This window comes from Sinocyclocheilus rhinocerous, unplaced genomic scaffold (assembly GCF_001515625.1).
Source record: "Sinocyclocheilus rhinocerous isolate Xijiao unplaced genomic scaffold, SAMN03320098_v1.1 scaffold62, whole genome shotgun sequence".
Classification (NCBI taxonomy): Eukaryota; Metazoa; Chordata; class Actinopteri; order Cypriniformes; family Cyprinidae; genus Sinocyclocheilus; species Sinocyclocheilus rhinocerous.
Window position 1 is genome coordinate 2,068,664 of NW_015656585.1, and position 21,991 is coordinate 2,090,654.

Sequence of the window (21,991 nt, forward strand, 5' to 3'; positions counted from 1 at the left end):
AATGCCAAACAAAGTAGTTTTGCTTTCACAACGAAACAGCCTCACACACCGCGGCCTTGAGTGAGTGGAGGCCGGAGGCCTAGAATGAGCTGTGGCCTAGAGTATGCGGAGGCCAGCTTGAGTGAGCGGAGGCCGGTGGACTTGAGAACAGCGCGGCCGACGGATTCGACGAAGGAGCATCCGGCGGGCTTGCAGCAACCACATGTGATGACCCCGGGCTGGACTCCGCTTCGTCCTTTTTAAATGAATTTTTATTATTATCATTCATAGTAGTAGTATTTTTTACCAATTTAAAAACGATTTACTATATATATATTAATTAAAACCGCCCAATAAAATGAACTGGGAACTCGCAGTTAGCATGTAAAACTGCCTTTAGACGTATTTAAATTGAGTAATATGATAACTATTTTGCATTTATTTCATGTTAACCCCCCTCTCTTTTATGTGTTCCTCCATTAGTGTGTTTGAGCGTGTGGAAAGCGGCCCGGCGCAGGATAGAGCTGGGCCCGCGGAACTGACTGAGCATAAAATAAGGCAGTTGCTGCTGGAGCTGTGCCATAGAGCAGGTGGCAGCCAGTACCTCCGGCAAATCCATCACAGCATCCAGCTCAATGAGGTAGCGAATTGCTGTTTTTCACCAAGCAATTAGGTGGCTGTTAGCCTGAGGCAGACAGTGTGACCTGAAGCTGAGGGGAACGCCTGTGCAGAGCTGCTGCATGGAGACACAACTGCATCCAGATGCTGCTGCGAGGCCTCTCGTAACAGCCTTGACCTGATTGAAAAAGCAACATCTTAAACAACAGAGATAATAAAAATTCAAGGGAACGGTTCACAAATTAGTCAAAGTCTTTCTCCACACTTACACTACACTTTTTTTGCCCCTTGCTCTACTTAACAATAAGAACACATCTTGGGAAATTAGTGCAACTCTCACTTAAGTCTAATCTTGAGGACAATTCTTTGTGTCATATCTATACATATCTTTGTCCTCTTCCAATGTCCTGTTTTCAAATCCTATTCCTAGATAGACTGATTAATTTCTACCATTGTCGGCCAATTACTTGGGGAATAGTAAGAAAAGAAATGGCCATTATGTCCAAAATTGGGTATGTAATAATTGTTGAAATGTACTAATTTGTCCAGTGGTGTGTTTAAGAAGTCTGTGGAGACTCACTATTCATTTGACCACTTTAATAGTGTTTTAGTTTTGCTTAATGCAGTCTAATAATAAGACTTGTCCAGGTTCCTGTTCATTTTTCTACACTGGAATGGATGTTTATGAGCCTTGTGTTGTGTTTTTGTGTGTGTAGGATTTACTGAGGTCCGTCTTAACGCCGCATGCAGAAACACATCCACTTCCGGACTCGCCATTGGGACCTGTCATATTCTCCTCTGAAGCGAGCAGCCAAAACCAGTGTAAAACCCAGTTCAACCCCCTCACAGAGTGCAATTCTATCGGCCGTAACAAGTTTGATCAGGTTAGTCCTTTGTTATTTTCTCAGCCATCAACTTGAAGTGCCACGAGTGCTCCCAAATACTTGTCGTTCACATAACTTTTATTTAAAGCAGCCGTGAACTACTTCTCTACTCTTTCACGCTCGAGCGAGTGTAACTTTCCGTCAAGGCCACCAGGCAAGGTGAATATAAGAGAGAGACTGAGAGACTTTAAACTGCTTCTCTAGGATGAACTCGACAATTCTCCATAGGTCGCTCTGTCCCTAAGCTATATTTTAGTGTGAAGGGAAGACACAAAGCAAAACATTAAAAAAGGTTAACCAAAAGAGCAGAGAATTTGAAAACACTTGAAAGGTGAACTCTTCGAGTGTGATGTGGCTTTGAACAAAAAGCATCCCTTGCGTGTTGAAGACGGTGTAGGTTGAAGGTTTAATTACAAGAGCCATGGTCCTCTTTTGGCTTTCTCTTAAAGGTAGGATAAAGTTTTCTCTGCTCATGTCAGGAGACTTTTTGCTACGCCTTTGAAGCCGGAAAGTCTGCAACCTTCTTTTTTAAGGGGAACTTTTCCTTTCATTATTTTATTAGGCTCAGAGTTTTGCGTCGGTTAAAATGTAAGTTCTTTTCTCGTCGTTAGGCGCTAGCTGCCGTGCTCTTAATCCCTTTTGTTTTCTCCTTATCGCTCGCGCTCGCATTGCTTTGCATAAAACACCTTATTAAGGGGATGATTAAAAAGCCTCCTCGCCTTCAGGTGGCTGAGCTGTTTGTCAAATCAAATGGAGGCAGAAAAAAACGAATGCCGATCCATCAATCAGCCGGTCGGAGAATAGGAGGGGTTGGCACGCTTCTGTCCTTTTGTCAATAAAAAAAATACTCAGCTTCAAGTTAAGAGTGACGTTCTGGCTATCAAAGCAATCGGATTTCATTTGGCTCCCCAACAAAGGGACGGTCCACTCGTGGGTGAGAGAAACCTTGGGCGGCTCGCGAGAAGAATAGCGACTCCTCTTGCGAAATTGATTTATCTTTTTATAAATGATGGTACATCCCTCCCCAAATGGATTTATAAATTAATTCCTGTTTTATTGGAATAAAAACCTTCTTGTGCAGACATGATAGATAGATCGCATTGGGGCGGCCTTGTTCGGGACCCCCTCCTCCTTGGTTAGTCCAGCCCAGCTGGAGCAGTAATTTACTGATCATATTAACTCTGATTAATAACGAACAATACTCGCTGCTCATTTATCAACAGGCTGCTATGGGTGAGAGGGAGTGGGATTGGGCCCAACTGCTGCCAGCCTATCAGAGCATGAGTCAGGTGACCTTCACGACGCTGCTCGCTAACAGGTAATGGCTGCTGCTCTCGTTCGCACACAGTCGCCCCCTCCTTTCGCTTACACACTGTTGAAGTGCTGCCTGTCATGTCCCACCGTGTACCTCCGTAATGAATGTGAATATGTAGAGAGGATAGAGGGATCCTGTGACCGTTTGAATGTTCGAGCTTGTCTGTGTGTGTCAGCTTCTAAAGGCATTATGGTTTGGCTGCATATGCCTCATCTGACCCGTGTTTGTGAATTCTTACGTATAGATGTTTCCATCTCTATGTGAGTTCTTGGTTTCCTTCAATATTTTAATTCCCAGCATGCAGCATCCCTTTTTCTCAAAGTTTGGTGAAGAAAGTGCTTTTCCACTGAGAGCTTGCTAAAGAAGCACAGCTCCATCATAGTGTTGAGAGAGAGAGAAAAAAGGAAAGCGTATCTGAGCTCACTGTGCGGAGAAAATGAAGTGTCTGCGTTTTTAGAACTGAGTGAACTGAAATCACAATCTGACATGTGTCAAACTGTGTCAGAAAATAATTTTGAGGTTACTGAGGGATCCTGTGTGATTGAGCTGTAGTTTAAGTGCGATACAAGTATGCCGGTTTAAAAGAATCTCTCAAACCAAAGCCAGAGTTTCATCAATTTGCTCCAAATGATCCGTGAGTTCAGTGTTAGTTTGACAGCTTGACAAAAGAAAATCAGTTTCAATCACTGATTCTTTCTGAAATGTTGAGTAAAACAAGATTTTAGTCAACAGATGAAATATCAATTGTTAAACAATAATTGTAGTTGGTTTCTTTTTCAGGAAAGAGTGGAAGAGTGTATCTATATTTATGTCCTATGACTGGTCAACATTTCTTTTAAGATTTTCGCTATTTTAATGACATTTAGCTTTTTTGCAGTATGCTATAAATAAATAAATAAATAAATACACTAAAATTCAATCATGGACAGTGGTTCCGTGCCTAATTTTAGTTGAGTTTACTCAGTTTGCCTTAGTTCATTCTACAAGAAATATTTGAGTAGAGATAACATGTTTCCCTCATGTGGAACCACTGTCCATGCAAGTTCAGCCAATGGGTTATAATAACATATTAGCAAGTAAAATATAACTTTTCTTTACACATATGATGTTGGCAGTTTAAGGATGGTACTATGTACATCCCTAGCACTCCCATTGGAGTTGCTTTCCTCAACCCATACAAACGCTCCACACTCCAAAAACACCAACATAACAGAAAGTCTTTTAAAATGCTAACATAATAGAATATTAGACATTAACAAGTCTCTGTTTTCTCACTTTATTTCAAAATGTTCTCTCCCTATATCCAGCCCTGTGCAAAGCAGGATGGGAAGTGTAAAACTTATTTTGAGCTACTCGATTGAAACATGTTCTTTCAAAATTAAAAAAACCAAAAAGTAACCATTTCAAGTCAGTTTAACGTGATGCAGTCATGTTTGAAGGAGAAACCTGATACAATGGCGTTAAATCAAAATGAATTGTTTAAATAAAGTAAACGGTATCTTTTTATTTTATCTCAGTGAATGGTTCTGTGATATTACAAGTTTATTTTTAAAAGTACAATTATTTCATGTAGGTCATAAAAATGATATATTAAGCATAATTGCTGCAAATAGGCATACTAATCAAAGAATAATAATACATTTTTTAAGTTTAGTTTAGTTTTAATTAAATTATAGCATGCATAATGCAGTACTGTTTCTGACACTGCTTAAAATCTAGTGTCAAAAAGCTGTTACCAAATATTTTAGTATGAATAAAAAAGGTAATTGGATTGAATTGGAGAACTTTTGATAGGGATTTGTCTCATCTGGGAATCAGTGCCTACCCATGTTCCAGATTGTGTAGTTTCTACATGGAAGTGCAGCAGGTCAGTAGAACATGGACCTATTTCTGCGTACCTGGTAAATCACCTGCCCAGTCCAACTTGGAGAGCATCCAGATGTTAGTGTTTCCTTCACAGTGGGGTGGAACCTTTGAGAGCATCTTTCTATGTTCAGTATCTCAATGATGGAGCACCTGCCCTCGAGGCCGAGCAGAGGTTCAGAAGAGGGGTGAAGGACAGAAGGTGAAGCTAGAAGGTGCTTTGGAAACTTAAGAGAGTCGTACAGTAGACTTTGTTTGTGCAAATGGGGTCCATACACCTTTATTAGGTTACATGTCACTTAATCTATTTTTAGGTCCAGTTGACATAGGTAAGGGTTGGTCTCTAATTAGAATTAGCTTCATATAAAAACAAGAGAAGTCTTTCATGTCCTTATTCAGATAGCTGTTTGTTTGTGCAATAACATGTGGATTATCTATGAATGACCATGACTGAGTAAATTTAATGGAAAACCTGTTCAGACAGAGGTGAATTAAAAAAGAAAAAAAATTGGTAGAAACAAGAACGAGGGAGAGAGGAAATAGTTGTAACGCAAGGTCTAATGTATGGGGAAAAAATCAGTAATAGGTCATGTACTGAATGTTAGACACTAGAGATGCTCTCTGGAGACTGCGGATGTATGTAGGTCTTCTATATGCAGAAACTATGCAATCTATTCAATAGGGTGAGGGCTCTGAGGTCTTAACATATTAATCTCTCCAACTTCTCTTTTTTTCAGTAGTTGTTTTAATGGTGTGAGGTTATAGGTTATGAGAGGAATAGTTTGTCCAAAAAATACATTTTGCCATGATTTACTCCTGATCTTGTTATTATAAACCCAAATGCTGTTCTTTTGAGCTTTCATCAAATAATCCTAAAAAAAAGAATTTCATGGTTTCCATAAAAAATATTAAGCGGCACAACTGTTTTCAACATTGATAATGAAATATTTCTTAAGCACCAAATCAGCATATTAGAATGATTTCTGAAAGATCACGTGACACTGAAGACTGGAATAATGGCCGCTGAAAATTCAGCTAAATTGTAATAATATTTCCCAGTATTTTTTTTATTTTTGATCAAAGCTATGCAGACTGGATAAGCATAAGATACTTATTTTAAAAAAGTAGTATGTATATTTACAGATCTAAATGCTATAAATGAATCATACAAGTTGCAAATATGTCTATCTTCTGAAACTTTTTGAAATCATATGACTTTGATGAACAAACAGGAATTTATGTCATTGCTTACTAAGAAACTTTACCCCCTGACTGTGGCTTTTGAATTCAACATCAGTGATTAATGACTTACATTTTCCTCAAATAAAGCATATGCTGTGGACTATAGTGCATATGGAGTATTTTTATTATTTATTTTTATTTAAAATTATTTGTTTATTGCTTATTGCTCTCTCTCTCTCTCTCTCTCTCTCTCTCTCTCTATGTATTTAGAGCTTGAACTAAAATAAACTAAATAAATCATTTTGACTGACATGCATAATGGCAGAATTTTCATTTTTGAGTGAATATCCATTTAAACATGATTTGAGCATTCAAGTAAACATTATTTAAACATATTTCTGTGGCTCTGTGAGGAGTACATTCATCTGGTTACATATGAATGAGACGTGCACCAGAATGTGGTCTCAACTCCTTCTCCCCGATTCTCTCTCAGAGTGTGTGAGAGAGAGGGAGAAGATTTACACAGGTGTGGGTGTCCTTTATTGTCACCTGTCATTTGGCTGTCTGTGCCAGCAGTGTCATAAATCATTCTCAAATGGAGCTTTTCAGCAGAAAGTGACTGATTAATGTTCCTGTTCTTCCTCAGACTAGCACCTGACACCCAGAGAGACAGCTACAGCAAACTTCTAGTCATGACCCACACAAACTTTTTTGCCAGAGTTGTGGTGCTTGGTGACAGAAAGGCTTTAAAATAACACAGAGGTTCAACGATCTGTGTTACCATTCACATTCAGATTTGCCTTCTTTGTTGAATAAACCTTACATTACTGTATAGTATACTTACGCTGTGTTCCAGATATGGGATATATATCTGGCTTTCTACCTTGTAGCGTTCTGTAATGTATGTTTTGTAATGTAAGATGATGTACAATTAGTGTATCTTTTACTTTTAGCACAATCTTTTTTTAATGCTTTTGAAAGATCTCTCTTATGTTAACCAAAGCTGAATTTATTTGATCAAAAATACAGTAAAAACTGTAGTTTTGATTTTTTTTATTACAATTTAAAAGAACTATTTTCTATTTACATTTTAAAATGCTATTTATTCCTGGTGGAAAGGACTACAGTCTTTAATGTCAGTCTTTTAATGTTTGGTGCTCAAGAAACATTAAACATTAACTTATTATTATAAAATCATCTTTTTTTTTTAATGGTACTGCACTTCCTTTTTTCAAGTGCCACAGCAAGAGTTTGAGTATAAAGTGAGAAGTGGTAATCTTTCATAAGTGAGCTCCAAGGTTAAACATTTTCCTCTAATGGATTTTCTTTTAATATATTGTGCTTTAGTTTGACACCGTTCTAGTTTCCGCAATGTAAGATGGATGGATGGGTCTGTAAAAATCACCAGATGTGGCTTTCAGAGTTGCAAAATACCACAGGACACACTTAACAAGCACCTTCTGAACAATTGAAATGCTCTTGGTTACGGCTAAAACTGTTCGCCCCGTCACAAACAATGCTAACATATGTCTTCTATGTTCTCTTCTGTGCTATTGTGTGTTGCATTGAAAGACATGAATTTTGACTGTGTAGTACATTGGCTAGGTCAACTTTTACAGCCTCGCACTGTCATGCCTCTATCATCCGGAACAATAGTGAGTGGAGAAGTATCTGTTGAGAGAGATGGCAGTTGATGCGGGAAGTGGAGTGCTTTAAATTGCGGTGATAGGCACCGCCGTTCACATTGGGCAAATGCCATCTGTTCCCAATGATGGCCATATGGTTAGCTTTCTTTCCCAGGGTATAAAATACAAACAAATGTGTCAGAATGCAAGGGCTTTTTCCACAGGCGCGCAGCGATTCGGCTAGAGGCAGCATCGCAATGTGCGGGGAAGTAAATGCTATCGCCACCTTTGTGTTATGAGTTTGTTATTGATGCTTTTTTGGGTGAGGGAATCTGTCATGGCCGAGAAATATAATATTTTCAGTGTGTTACTGGAAAGCAAACACTTTCTTTGTCAACCCATCACTGTAGTGACTTTTTTTATAGGGGTTTATATATGTATAGTATATAGTTTTTATATTATTAACTATAAACATGTGAAACGTGCCAAATCGGTTGTGCGGATCACTCCGCTATGGCGTCCCCTGATAAAAAGGGAGCAAGCCGAAGGAAGAGAGAGATAGTTTATATATTATTAAGTATAAGTATTTAAGTTTCACAAACAAGTCCTCTCCATCATGTTCTCTGACTGACTGACTGACTGACTGTGGGAAATCGTCATTGTGTCTCTCCATCATTTTGCCTTTGTTTTGGTGGCTAGTGTTGGAAATTAGCAAACACAATGAGGTTTTGTTTAGCATGAGGCAGGCGTAGAGCTCCTGGTGTCTGAGTTTGTACTTTGCATGTGTGTGTGCATGTATGTGTCTGTGTCGGTGGGTGAATCACTGAAGCCTGGGAGAAGGCCGTGGCCCCACCTCACATGGCAGAGACGAGCTGAAAGGCTCATTAATCAAACTCCGAGTCACAGATGTGATGGCTTCCACACAAACTGCCAGCAGACTGTGAAAGTCACATCCAACAGAGTCAACTGTCAAGCAGCTAGGCCACCATTTCCACCCGGCCCGGCTCATTCCTCATTCCTTTCCTCTAAAAATCCTTTTCCATCCATTTATTATTTCCTTCCTCCCTGTCTCGCACCTCTAGTAATGATCAGTTAGAGCCCCAGTTTACTGCTGAAGTTAATATTGAATGCCATTCGCAATCTGAATCTTTTTGATCTCAGATGCCCTTCATGATTAAATTCATGCTTTAAGTGTTTGTTTTTGTTTCGTTTCGTTTGGTTTTGTTTGGTTTAGTTGGAAATAAACTTGCCAAGCTGATAGCTAAGTAGCTAGAATTCAAACTACCAAATTTATTTTGGTTTGATTTGGAGGAGGTAAATGTGTTTTGTTTTGTTTTGTTGGAAAAAAAACTTGCCAAGCTGATAGCTGATTAGAATGTAAACTACCAAATTAGTTTGATTTGGAGGAAATAAATGTTTTGTTTTGCTTTGCTTTGTTTTGTTTTTGGTTCAGTTTGCAGGAAATAAACTTGCTGAGCAGATTAGCTAATTAGCTCCCATCTAAACTGCAGCTTTTCTTTTGTTTTCTTTTCTACTTGCCAAAAATAGGTAATTATCTGACTATACTCAAAGTCATTCTAAAATAAACAACTATTTATAATTTGCTTTGCAGGGCTTCTGTTTTTTTTTTTGTTTTTTTTTAATTGTTTCTGACCCATCAATATTCCTTCACAGTATCCTTGATTACGGCACACTCTTTAACTCAATTCAATCCGTTCTCTCACTTCCAGTCCTCTCTCTCTTAGTGAAGTACCATTATCTCCCATAATCTATGATCCTAATCTACAGCCGTCACAACCAGCTCAATCATTGCCAGTGCAGAGCTTTAATCAGACACCCACTGCCATCTCCACATTGTGATTGACAAAGCCACCCTGCCAGCCTGAGAGGAGGAAAATAATAATAAATAAACTGTGTGGTCCCTGGATGGAAGAGGGCCAGTGACAGGCTTCCACGCTGGGGGCCCGGTGTCACTGCACTGGCAGTCTCATCACACTGCCACCAGAACCCAGCCATTTGCATCCAGGCCAGGGACAGATAATTAGAAGGATTCCTGCCTGTCAGCATTAATCTGGGTAGCGGTGAAACGCTCTGACAAGGAAATGGAGATGGAGAGCTTTAGCTGGAGTGGATGGTGAAGGAGAGTGTGGTTCAGTAGAGGCAATCATAGCTGCTTACAAATAAGAGTGATAATATTAGTGGCCTATAACGGTAATTCATTTGGAGTGCACTGAATGCTGATTTGTAACGCCTGCATTTAATATAGCTGACTTGTTATAGTTGTATAAGATGAGTATTTCAAGCATAATTTTACTTGAATATGCTGTTACTTTTATTATCTTACAAGTACAATGCGGTGCAATGTAAAAGTAGCATTAAGTTTAGCTTATATTTCATAACCAGGCCTTTGCCAGTCTTTTGTCTATTCACAGGCCCTTTTAAATGCTATCCGTGTCAGTGTTTTTTTTTAAACAATCCGACCACAGGGGAACCTTCATTGTTCATTGCTTTGAAAAGTTTGAAATGTGTCATCTGTTAGAAGTATATTTATTAAATGATCTTCCATCACTCTGAATTATTCTCATATATATTTTTGGCTTTTCATACAGATTTGTACAATGAACTGCCTGTATTAGGGACATCTTTTTAAATTTGATTAATAGGTCATTAGTTAGCATTTATGCATTCAGACTTCACAATATTTGATCAGATATGTTTACCTTAGTTTATCTAATGAAGTTGAAGTTGAATAATTCACCTAAAAATTAAAATTGCTCACTTTAGATTGCTTAAAAAAGAAACCAAAGGGTCAAAGCATTATAAAAGTTGCTGAAAGTATGACCAACATTTAAAGGGATAGTCCACCTAAAAAATTTAAATTCTATCATCATTTACATACTTCATGTTGTTTCAGAACTGTAAAACCTTTTTTGTCATGCAATGAAAGTCTATGTTCAGCATTATTTTAAATTTCTTCTTTTATGTTCCACAGAAGAAAGAAAATCATACAGGTTTGGAATGACATGAGTAAATAATGACATAATTTTCATTTAGGGTGAACTCTTTAAGTCGCTATTGGCTAAAAGTTGTATAAAGTTAGTTTTGGCTGCCGCTCTGGTCTGAGAGTGTGTGTTGCGTTTTTACACCTGGCATTGTTCACTTGTTTCATTCTTCTGATGAGTGTAGTGTCTCGGCCTAGTGAATCGTACCTCTATACGATGTCTACAGTTCTGTCATAGGAGCCCTGATCAGACTTGACCTTCCCTCTCTGCTGACTTTACATGGCCTGAATGCCACTGTCTCAGAGTACATTTAGAGGAACTGAGGACTGTCATCCTGTCAATGAGATGGTGATCCTGGTGCTCCGCAGAGGTGCTACAGATCCCCCGGAGCCCTGAGCCCTGACTGATATAGGGGCCATGGTGCCACTCTGGCCCCTGGGCAGATGGTCAGCAAGCTCCCTGAAAGCCGAGGGCACCTGGGTCTTTCATTGGCATTCAGCGGCCACTTTCAAACTCTGCCCCTCAGAGGTGGGTAAGAAGGACAGAAGGAAGGATGAAGGTTGCTTAGACATGGTTGATGAGGAGAAGGTCTGTCACCACATCTGCCCTTCTGCAACCTCTCTGGTTGAGTACCACACACTAATTAATAAGTGTGTGCACAGGTAACCCAAAAGCCAGGCCCGGATCTGCAGACTTTTGCAGATTTTGCCGTTTCTGCACTGAATCTGGGGGAAATTTGCATGATTCTGCAGAATAGATTTAACCCTCATGTACTGTTTGTAGTGTTGTGGACCCCGAAACTATTTTTACAACAAAAAAGTTTGATACTTAATAATTTTTACTTAATCATATGAGACCTGACTATATTTGAAATAGCATAAGTCAATCTCAAGAGAACATGAAGGTAAGATATGTTTGATATGTAAGTGTTGTTTTGTCTGATATGATAAGATGTTGTGAATTGATTTAAAGTGAAAGTAAAGATGTTTATAATGCTACAAAAAAATAAATAAACAAACTTTCTATTAATCAAAAAATCCTGAAGAAAATGTATCACAGTTTCCAAAAAAAAAAAAAAAAAACTAAGCAGCTCAACTGTTTTTAACATAGATAATAATAAGAAATGTTTCTTGAGCACCAAATCAGCACATTAGAATGACTTCTGAAGGATCATGTGACACTGAAGACTGGAGTAATGGCCATCACAGATAAATTACATTTTGAAATATATTTAAAAATAAAACGTTTTAAATTATAATATTGCAATTAAAATGTATTATTAAAAAAAAAAGTAGAAACACCAAACTTTTGACCAGTAGTATATATAATGATAATAATGTAACATGACTTGTAGTTGTTTAGAATGCACAGAAGAATATTTTCTATCTTGTCTACATTTTTAAAGTGTGATATTGTGATGGTTAAATGTATGAAACAGGGTTAGAGTATTCTCCTCGGTGCTCTGCTGAGGGCTGTCTTGATGTGACAGGTTGCTATGTTAGCTCAAGTTGTTTTTGACAGAACACTAAGAAAAGAAGTCAAAAAAGAAATGCACACTGAATTCCTCCTCAGAAGCTGGAAGTCTCCTCAGTCTCCTCCTCAGAAGTCTCTGGAATAATCTTTCTTTCTTTCTTTCTTTCTTTCTTTTTTTTTCTCTCTCTCTCTCTCTTTCTTTCTTTCTTTCTAGCAGTTGGTCTGATAACAATTCTAACTTGCGCTATTGATGACAAATAATTTTGTCAGTGGACAATTTTGGACAATTTGCAATGTTGCATCCTCTCAATACCAATTATACTATAGTACATTTCTTATTGCAGTTTGTAATCAAATACGTTCATAGAGCAGCTCTCATTCTTCACATCTCTGCCAGTCCACAGAAAAAGTGACATTATGTGCATTTTTAAGTTTTGATGTTAAAACCAGCAGGACAATTGAACTTGGGCTTTGGACCAACAATCGAACCAAGTGTGAAAACAGTTCAACTAGATTTGAACTCTCTCTTGATGACGTCTTTGAATCAATGCCCAGATTGGCTGGGATTATTTCCTCCTCTTACAATATATGTCTTGTCTATTTGTATCTCTGCTTTGTCATGACTGCAATACTTGATTCATCCAGTTAAGCCAGGTTTACTAATCTTGACATCTCTAAATCGATGTCCAGATTGGCTGGGAGAAGATTTCTCAAATGTAGTTATTTCTCAGAGGCATCTTCACCCTTTATTCTATACTGTATGTCTCATCTACTGGCAACCATAGCAGTGTGACTGTTTGTTGCAATTTGTGCGATACCCAGTGACAATGTTATGAAAGGCCATTTAGAGATGAATGATGCTTCTTGTCACTCCCTCGATCTCTCCTTCTCTATCTCTCTCTGCCATCCTCTCATTCATCTCTTGTCTTTTTTGAACTTGGACGCTCTCTGGAAGGGGAGCAGATCTAATCAGAGAGTGGGCTGCCTGGATTGGGGGCATCTGTGTAGCCTCTACGTTGGCTCTGGGCTGACCCGATGCTTTCTCAGGCAATCCGTCATTCAACGCTGCCCGTCCAGATCAGCTCAGGCCCTCCTCACAACCACACACACAATCCAGAGCTCAATGTCAGGCCATGGACTACTTGACGGAGTGTACCGCTTGAAGACTTCCTCTCTTTCCTGGAAACCCTACCACCTGCAGGCTTCATGCCAGCGGGCTGCTTGCCCTCTTCTGGTTTGAGAGAGGTCAGAATACACATTGTTTCTGACCAACTCTGCCAGTCTCCTCAGGTTACCGACCCCAGCAGTGAGCATCAACCCTCCACATCAGAAAAAAACAGTAAGAGGGCACGAGCAAAGACAACTGCATCGCGTACTTCTGGTCGGCAGTGTCTTAGGCCGTTTCAATACTTGGTTTTATTGCTTGGGCCAAACACAAGTTCAGTTCTATCATTCTTTTCCTGCATTCTTTCCCTTCTTTTGCATCGTCATGATACTGCTGTTAGTCACAACCAGCTTCAGTGACTGAAGACTCTTGACTCTATGGTTTTACTACTAGAAACGCACTGATGTTAAAATTCTGGCTAATACCAAGCTAATAATTATGTTAATGTCATAACTGAGAACGGATAAATGGCAGATCATTTTTAAAAAATTAAATTGAGAAAATTTGTTTTAAATGCTAAAAGTGAGTTTAGGCATCACAACATTATAATGTACAGTATAAAAAACAGATATTCAAATTATTAGTGTTTTTTAAGATTAGTGACAGCAGAGGTGATAACATTTTTAATATAGGGTAGAATACTAATAGAAAACAAAAACCCTCAAACCTCATTGGTTCTTTTGTAATGACATGATGTGAAGTCGCATGGCAACGACAAAAAAGGCTGAAGGTTTTATTTATTTATTTATTTTTACAAATTTCTACTTTTGGTTTTCAGAGAAGAAAGTAAGTCAAAAGAGTTTTTCGAGTGACATGAAGGTGAGTAAATTATGACAGAGTTTCCAATTTTTGGTGAACTATCCCTTGAACTCATAGGCTGACACTTGAGTCTGTCTAGGATTAAACAATGAGAGACAATTTCTGTGAGGAAAAGAGAAACAAATTGTAGACCTACGATAACAGGCAAGTATTACGTCATCATTAACAGATCACTTCCACAAGTCGACTAGGTACAGTAGCATTCATGCCAATTAAGATCCAATCCTGTTGACAAGTTTAAGAGGTAATTATTCTTGTTTATTTTTGAAGAAAGAAAAGGAAATAGCTGAGTTTTTGTTTATAACCAAGTCTAAAGAGAATACAAGATGCTTATATTTCTGCATTTGTTGTTCATGATGAGGCGTATTTTTTGATCCAGAGCTTAATGCATAACAGAAGTGATATTTCATATCATTTGCACTGCAGCTGACAAACTAACACTCCCTTCTTAGTTTACAAAAGCAGTCATACTCAGGGGACGAACACGTCACCGCAGAAGACGAGATGGCACGTTTGTTTAAAGCAGACGCCTAATAAAATGGACCAGCTTAGTAGCCAGCAAACGTCGGTTCAGTTTTAGCCTTTCATTGGCGTTGGATATCAGTGACAGCCCCGATCAAAGAACGGCATCACAAATGAAGCTGTCAAAATGGCTGGCAGCTGAGTCAGGCAGCAAAAGGGGGAGAAACAGAAAGAGAGATTTTCATTTGCTTTCAAATGCATCATGACTGCGATGGAGGCTTCATAAACAGACAAAAAAGATGGCTAAAACGTGTTAGCACGGCGCGACACGATGAATTATAAATGTGTGCGTAGGATTATAAAAACAATGAGCGAAGGCAGCGGAATCCCTCAACCTCGGGCAGATAGACTAATTAACACTTTCGACATGAATGTATGATCTCATTATAGCTTTAGTACTTACGTAACGTGCCATTGCACCATTGTTGCAAGCGCGGAGGAAGCTTAACGGCATTTAGAAAGTCTATTGTTTAGAGTTAAGGTTTGGTTACGTAAACATTTACGGAACTCAAAAAGTCGTGCCAGGATGCGTCGTGTCGTGTGTTTCGGGCTTTCAGTATGGGTTGTTCCTCAGCTAATTTTCTGATAATGGCCAATTATCTGCTCTTTTTTCACTAATTAGGAGATAAATATCATCAATCATTGTCTATTAATGTTGATGAACTGCTTGCATGAAATGAACGTTTATATGCCTAATGAGTGTGCCCTTTTCCTCTATTCGTATCATTCGAAACACTCGTTTGCCGACACAAAGTACGCATGGTTAGGCGCTTCTGTTGTGCAGTAATTCGCGTACTTGACGGTCGTGTCATGTCTCTATGACGGAGTCTCACAGAAGCGCTCTCTGGACATAGAACAAGAACGAATTAAGTCATCTCCTTTTATGCGTTCACAAAAACCGAAGAAAGAAAAGCTTGGAGTGAGGCCTATACGTTCCCTGCTGCTATCCTCCTCCAGGCAGCACCTCCTCCTCCTCTGTTTCTCCCTCTCTCTGTCTGTCTAGGTCTCTCCCTCGCTGTCTGTCTGTGAATGTGTGGGAACTACAAGGCGCGATCCTTTTTAGCCCCTCGCGGAATGAATCAGCTTGGATTTCTAAGGCTGTAGAAGTGTCCCATTGTTATGATGTCACCACAGCTCAAGAAGGATGACCTCTGGACCCTATGGATTCATGGCTGTTTCGTCGCCCCCATTTCTGACAAGTATAGCTGCCTTTGTCCTCCCACTAGGGGGTATCCAAGCCGTTCGGAATGGATTTCGAAGGACTCGCGGCTTAAGACATGCAACTTTGTGTGTCGCCGTTGTCTCTTAATTTTTTGCGGTACCTCTTGACTCGGGCTTCATTTTCCTCTTTCTCTCCATCTTCCTTCCTTTCACTCTGTCAGTCTTCCTGGGGTTTTTTTCCCTCTCTCTCCGTCCGTCTCCATCTCCGTCTCCCCCAGTGCCATCCTTTTCATTTCGCTATTGCGAAGGAAATAGTGAATACCGCCAGATGTCGCAAATACATCATCATAAGGTGGAGGACTGGTGAAAATAAATCAAGACACGTATGCGGTGGGGGATGTGAGACTGGCGCTTCTCTTAGAGTGTGATTTTGTGTGTGTGTTTGGGTAACAGAGAGAGAGACAGAAAGCCAGGGAGAGAGGGCAGTAGAGGTCATTGGATTGTCCCTCAGATGTTTGATATTTTATGTATGGGAAAAAGCAAGAGCGGATATGACAGAAGATGCAATTCGCCACCTCAGCAGACCAAAAAGACGAAAAACGCAACACCGAAAAAGGTCCAGAACCTTTTAAGCCATCTGAATCCACCGGACCAAAACGACTCACAAAAACAATGCGAACATCACCACAAACCAACGACACAATCAAACGAAACGCAAATCACGTCTCCTTCCCTCTAACACGCGTTCCTACTGGAATGACTAAGTGAAATGGGCTGTGAGAAAGGCTTTGTTTGCAGTTGAAGGAGAGCGAGGCAGACGCGCTCTCAGATCCACGCTGAGTCGAGCGAGAGAAGAAGATTCCCCAGGGTGGCGCTATCCCAACAACGCTTATCCTGCGGGGGGAAAAGTTTACAGCCAGCCCTGCCGTTTGTAGTGCCACTACAGAGGCTGTGACAGTCTGCATAAAACGGGCCGGATCTGAGCAGATGCCTCCAACCGAAAAAAAAAAAAAAAACAGAAAAAGAAACACGATTGAAAATCAGACCATGCCTTTTTTTTTTTCGTTTGTAGTGCCACTACAGAGGCTGTGACAGTCTGCATAAAACGGGCCGGATCTGAGCAGATGCCTCCCAACGAAAAAAAAAAAAAAAAACAGCTACAGAAGCACGATTGAACAAACGCAATCGAGACATCAGAGCGAAGCCCTCTAAATACCTTATTTATACAGCCGCTTTTGTATCCGTGACAACAAGAAAACAAAACGACACATCAGCATAATGCTTCCTCTTATCATATGGAGGCTTGTCTTGTTTTTTTTATACCTCCTTTTTACCTTCCCACATCACAAATGTGGTCTTTTTTCCCTCTTCGGAGTTCCTCAAAGATAGCTAGCCCTGATCAGGCTTTGATATACTAAAATGACACCCCTCGTCTTCCATCAGCCCTGCGGCTGACCATCTCCTGCTCACCCCACCAGATACTAGACAACATTTTCTCTCGAGTGCTCTCACAGCCGGCAGGTAAAAGGAAGAGGGCTAATTCCAGGCTCTTTTGAACTCCTCATAGTGCCTTCTCTATTTTTGGCCATCAGAGAAAATTGTTGAGTGCTTCAAATAGATCTCAGAACAAAGTGTAAACGTATGTGTCGTATATATTGTTAGCATCACGGCATTATTTCAGCCGCGAGTTTGTGACATTGGCTGATAAACAATTCGATTAGTTGCGACGGATATGGGGGTGAGCCTTTGTTTCAGCCGAGCTTGCTAGTGTCGGCAAGACTCTGAAGAGACGCCATATTGACGAGCCCTTTTCTCTTTGGTTAGGGGGTGGAGTCCACTCAGCTGTCAATCACACAGACAGAAGAGAATAGCTGTGATCTGTGACATCGTCGAAACTAGAACCGTATGCAAATCTGCCCTTGGATATCTATTTCTACATTCTCAGTACATTGGAGAACGAATCGCCAAACAAATAACCGAATATCCCCCCAAAATTTTAGGGTCCAGTGTCTGACCTGGGCAGATTTTCTGAAGGGTCTTTTTGTAAAGGCTTATGAGGCTCAAACACGGTCATTGTCTGTGAATGGCTTTTATTGGCGCTCAGTGTCCCCCCAATTCTCCCTCTGTCTTAACAAAGAAACATAAACGAGACAACACATACAAAGAGTGGGGAATCAAATCCTTGGCCGTTTACTTACATTTACATTTAATCATTTAGCAGACTCTTTTATCCAAAGCGATTTACAAATGATGAGAACAATAGAAGCAATTAGACGAACGAGAGAGCAACGGTATGCAAGTGCTGTGACAAGTCTCAGTTAGTCTAGCACAGTACACATAGCTAGTTTTTTTTTTAATAGAATAGAACAGAATAGAATAGAATAGGTAAGTGCTAGTATTAGTTTGTCAGGTGCTGGTGTTTATCGTGACTATAAATAGGCATGAAGCCTTGAACAATCATTTATGATGCTACTGTAAAACTTACCGATGGAAAGGAATTGTGAATACAGTGTTGTTTATTAGTTATCTGTGCTCATTTTGTTCTCCTAGATTTGTTATGGCCGCTTCGAGGTAGAAAGTACGGAATGTGCGAAAAATGCTGTAATTATAGTTTACATTTAAAAATGCGGTGATATAAAGGTTATTTTTTCCCTGCCCCTCAAAGAGAACCTTAAGGTACGAAACACGGTGAGTACTCGACAAGAGCGGTGTAAATTATTTTTCATTGCATTACCATGTGTGTCTGATTTCTTTAAATGTAATTTTTATATCAGGAAAAAAAAATCCCATTAGAGATGTAACCGTATTACGTCCTATGGGAGTATGTGACATTTGATATGAAATTATGAAATCTATAATACAGAGTCCTCTGTGTGTTCCTTCTAATGTTCTATGGAATGCACAGCTTTTTCCAGCGTTATTATCTTATAATAATGCACTTGCATTATTGAGTGTGCGTATTGATTTTAGAACTAAAACCATTTATTCTAGGGGTAAATGTTATTATTTTAATATCAGGGCTTTGCTAATTTGATTCTTTTGATATATTTCATACAGAACACTGGAGGGGCTTTTCTTTCTTCTCGTTTTAAAGTTCACTCCAGTGTAGCCAGAAACAACTTTGTCCAAAAGAATCAAGCCTCTCATCCATCCAAAACGTGGCTGGGGTTTTATCCGACCTCGTCAGCTGGTCCCATCTTCAGTCAGCTACCTATCTTCTAATGATTTCAAAAAAAATTTTTTGTTAAGGTAATACTTGTCTCAGCTTATGTTAAATATGAGTGGTAGTTGTTCAAGAACGAGATATGCTAAATTCCATTTCACTTCCCAGGTATCTCTCTAACAGGACCTTCTCCTGACCCAGTGAGGCTCCTGTAGACTGTCAGTCCAGCTGCTCACGTGCCCTAATTATTTGATATTGTGTGTGTGTAAGTGTGTGTCTCCTCTCCTCATCCCAAAGGCACAACAGGCCTCTAGATGCCCCTCAGTCTCAGGCAGGCAGCAGCCTCATCCAGGTGCCAGCGATGAAACTTTAATACCTTATTTAAATATGGAGTGAATTAGTCTTTGAGAGGCAGGGAGTCGGGCAGCTGTGGAGGGTGTGCTGGTCAGGCAGGCGCTCTGGGAGGCCAGAGGTTCCCGCTCAGTGCCATGAGGGAGAATAGCAATAGGCTGATGCATGGGTAAAAATACCAAGAGTCAATCCGAAATCCCAGAACTCCACTGCTAACAATGTAGCCTTAATGAGATTAGGATTGCAGGCAAGATAAGGTATGGGTGTGTATGTGTGTAAGAGAGTGGCACAGAAATATCCAGCATAATGGCATGAGGCAACCTTGGTGTTGATAATCAGTGGTATTTTCTAAGACAAGTATACTGCTCATACTTAGAATGAGGGATTTGAACAAGCCCCTAAGCATTAAAGTTTGGTAAAATTTGTAAAATTGTGTAATTTAACAGAAAAGATAAAGGTGTGCTGTTATTTTTCAAACTGAAGGCTGATCAGTGGCTGATAAACCAATCAAATATAAAAAATCAAATTAAATTAAAATAAAATAAAATAAACATCTCAGCTACCACATAGCAATGCCCTGGCAACACTGACATCATGGTAAAGAGGCGTTGGTAATGGTAATGTTCATGTTTTCAGCAGAAAATGTACAAATCTAGTTTCAAAATGCATTGATTATATACTTTAATTGTATATTGTGACATTTACTTGCTTGTTATGGTAAAGCATCAGATTAGCTCTTCAAATCAGATCAAATATCGTAGGATGGAAATGAGGCAGATGTTTGTATTAAGGTCAGAAATAGTTTCGCAGTTATCCGGTTTATCTAATGACCAATCTTTTGACTTCAGCTTATGAGCGTGTGTAAATAGAAGCCTCTCCCCATCTGACTCATGCAGATTTACAGATTATGCTTGGACTAAGAGCAGATCTCTTCAGTACCCTTTCATTTGAACTTGAAGTTAAAAGGGCCTCATTAAAAGTTTGATCCATATATTTTGCATATCTTGTCAGCATTAATTACTTTGTATTAAAGTTCACCTTTAAAGAGGCCCAATGAAGGACATTAAAGGTTCAAGAAAAAGATTATCATGCAGGATGGTGCAGATAATTGTCTGACCTCTTTTACAATGAGATGCCAAACGTCTTTTCATGTCTGTGGTGTAAGTCATGTTGATTTTTGTAATTGTGGTTTAAAGCTGCTGTAAGCAATGTTGTTTTCCCGAATGCCGCACATAAAGCGTCTTTACTATCTGACAGAGATCACAGATATAGGTGTCTTGAGAAATATCACTTGTCTTTGTGACAGCCCTAGACACTGTAACAGCAAAAAAAAGCAATCTAACCGCAGTCGTCGTATTTTCGCCAATCAGAAAGTGCCTCTCTGCCAGTCATTTTGTGCGTTTTTAAGGGCAGGTTTTGGCAAGAATGCTTGTGGCTGAAGAGATTGCAGGCCGGTCTAGATCATTTAAGTGTAACAGGAAGTTAGCAATCTAACACTGTGTACTGCAGCTTAAATTGTTTGCGTGAGATTGCATGTTTACTTTCTGCTCTGTTTTGATGTACTGCAGTGAAGGTCCTGTAAGGACCCTTAGGTTAATTCATATGGTTTGCTGTATGACAATGAGAGAACAGGAATGAGTAAGGTCGTGAAAATATGCAGAAATACATTTCAAGAGTATCCCCAGCCTGTCTATGCTGTTTCCATGGCAACTGGGCTATATGTCTGTGTGAACTAAGAGGTCAGGACTTGGCTGGTTAGCATAGGACAGTTATGCCCTGCTGGAAGATGGTGTAACTACATCAGTCAGGGAGCAAAAACAAAGATTTTTTTTTTCATGATTACCAGTGAAAAAAAAACACTGTTTACGCTTATGATATAGCTACACATTAATCACAAATATTTCATTTAAAAATAGTTGATACTTTAACAGTACCTAGTTATTTTGTTGATTGTTATCCCTATGATGAATTAATTTGATTAAAAAAAATGAATAGTTTCTTTGTAGAAAACAGCACTATCACAAAACACTATTGATTGATAGTGCTTTTGTTCCTCAAATGTTCTTTTGATAGTTTGAATGTCTCCACCTGGATTTTTCTTCTCCCTTGTTGTATTTTTTAAATTTATTATTTGTTGTTTTTATTTATTTATTTATTTATGTTCAGATAATTCTTTCTTAAATTCTGATTTAGTCCAAGGTTACTCCATTTCGTTGACTCATCAAAGCCAATTTTGCTCACACTTGACGCAGAGTAAATGCAAAGATTTGGAGTAACACACACACACACACACACAATATATATAATATATATATGTATATATAAATCTTTGCATCAAAAAGTTCAAAAGTTTGGGATCAGTACGATTTTTTATGTTTTTAAAAGAAGTCTCTTCTGCTCATCAAGGCTGCGTTTATTTGATCAAAAATGCAAAAAAATACTAATATTGTGGAATAATATTGAAACGTAAAATAATGGTTTTCTATTTTATTATACTTTAAAATATAATTTATTCCTGTGATCAAAGCTGAATTTTCAGCATCATTATTCCAGTCTTCAGTTTCACATGATCCTTCAGATATCTTTCTAATATGCTGAATTATTATTAATGTTGGAAATAGTTTTTGCTACTTAAAGGGGTCATAGGATGCCCATTTTCCACAAGTTTATATGATTCTTTAGGGTCTTAATGAAAAGTCTATAACATAGTTTGGTTAAAATTTCTCAATGGTAGGGTAAAAAAACACCTTTTTTTTACCCTGTCAAAAACAGCTCTTTTCAGAGCCCACAGTTTTGTAGCATTTTCCTTTAAATGTTAATGAGCTCTGCTGACCTCGCCCCTCTCTTTCGAGCTGCCTAGTCATCGTGA

The 21,991-nt window shown here is 39.1% G+C and overlaps 1 protein-coding gene across 1 annotated transcript in view; it reads left to right on the top strand.

The window, feature by feature from the left end:
• Nucleotides 1-21,991, top strand: part of kiaa0825 (KIAA0825 ortholog) — a 144,078-nt gene that overhangs the window by 70,156 nt on the left and 51,931 nt on the right. The window contains exons 17-19 of the mRNA XM_016527977.1: nt 463-619; nt 1,314-1,481; nt 2,705-2,799. Coding sequence (XP_016383463.1) covers nt 463-619; nt 1,314-1,481; nt 2,705-2,799 — 420 coding nt within the window. The remainder of the gene's footprint in view (nt 1-462; nt 620-1,313; nt 1,482-2,704; nt 2,800-21,991) is intronic.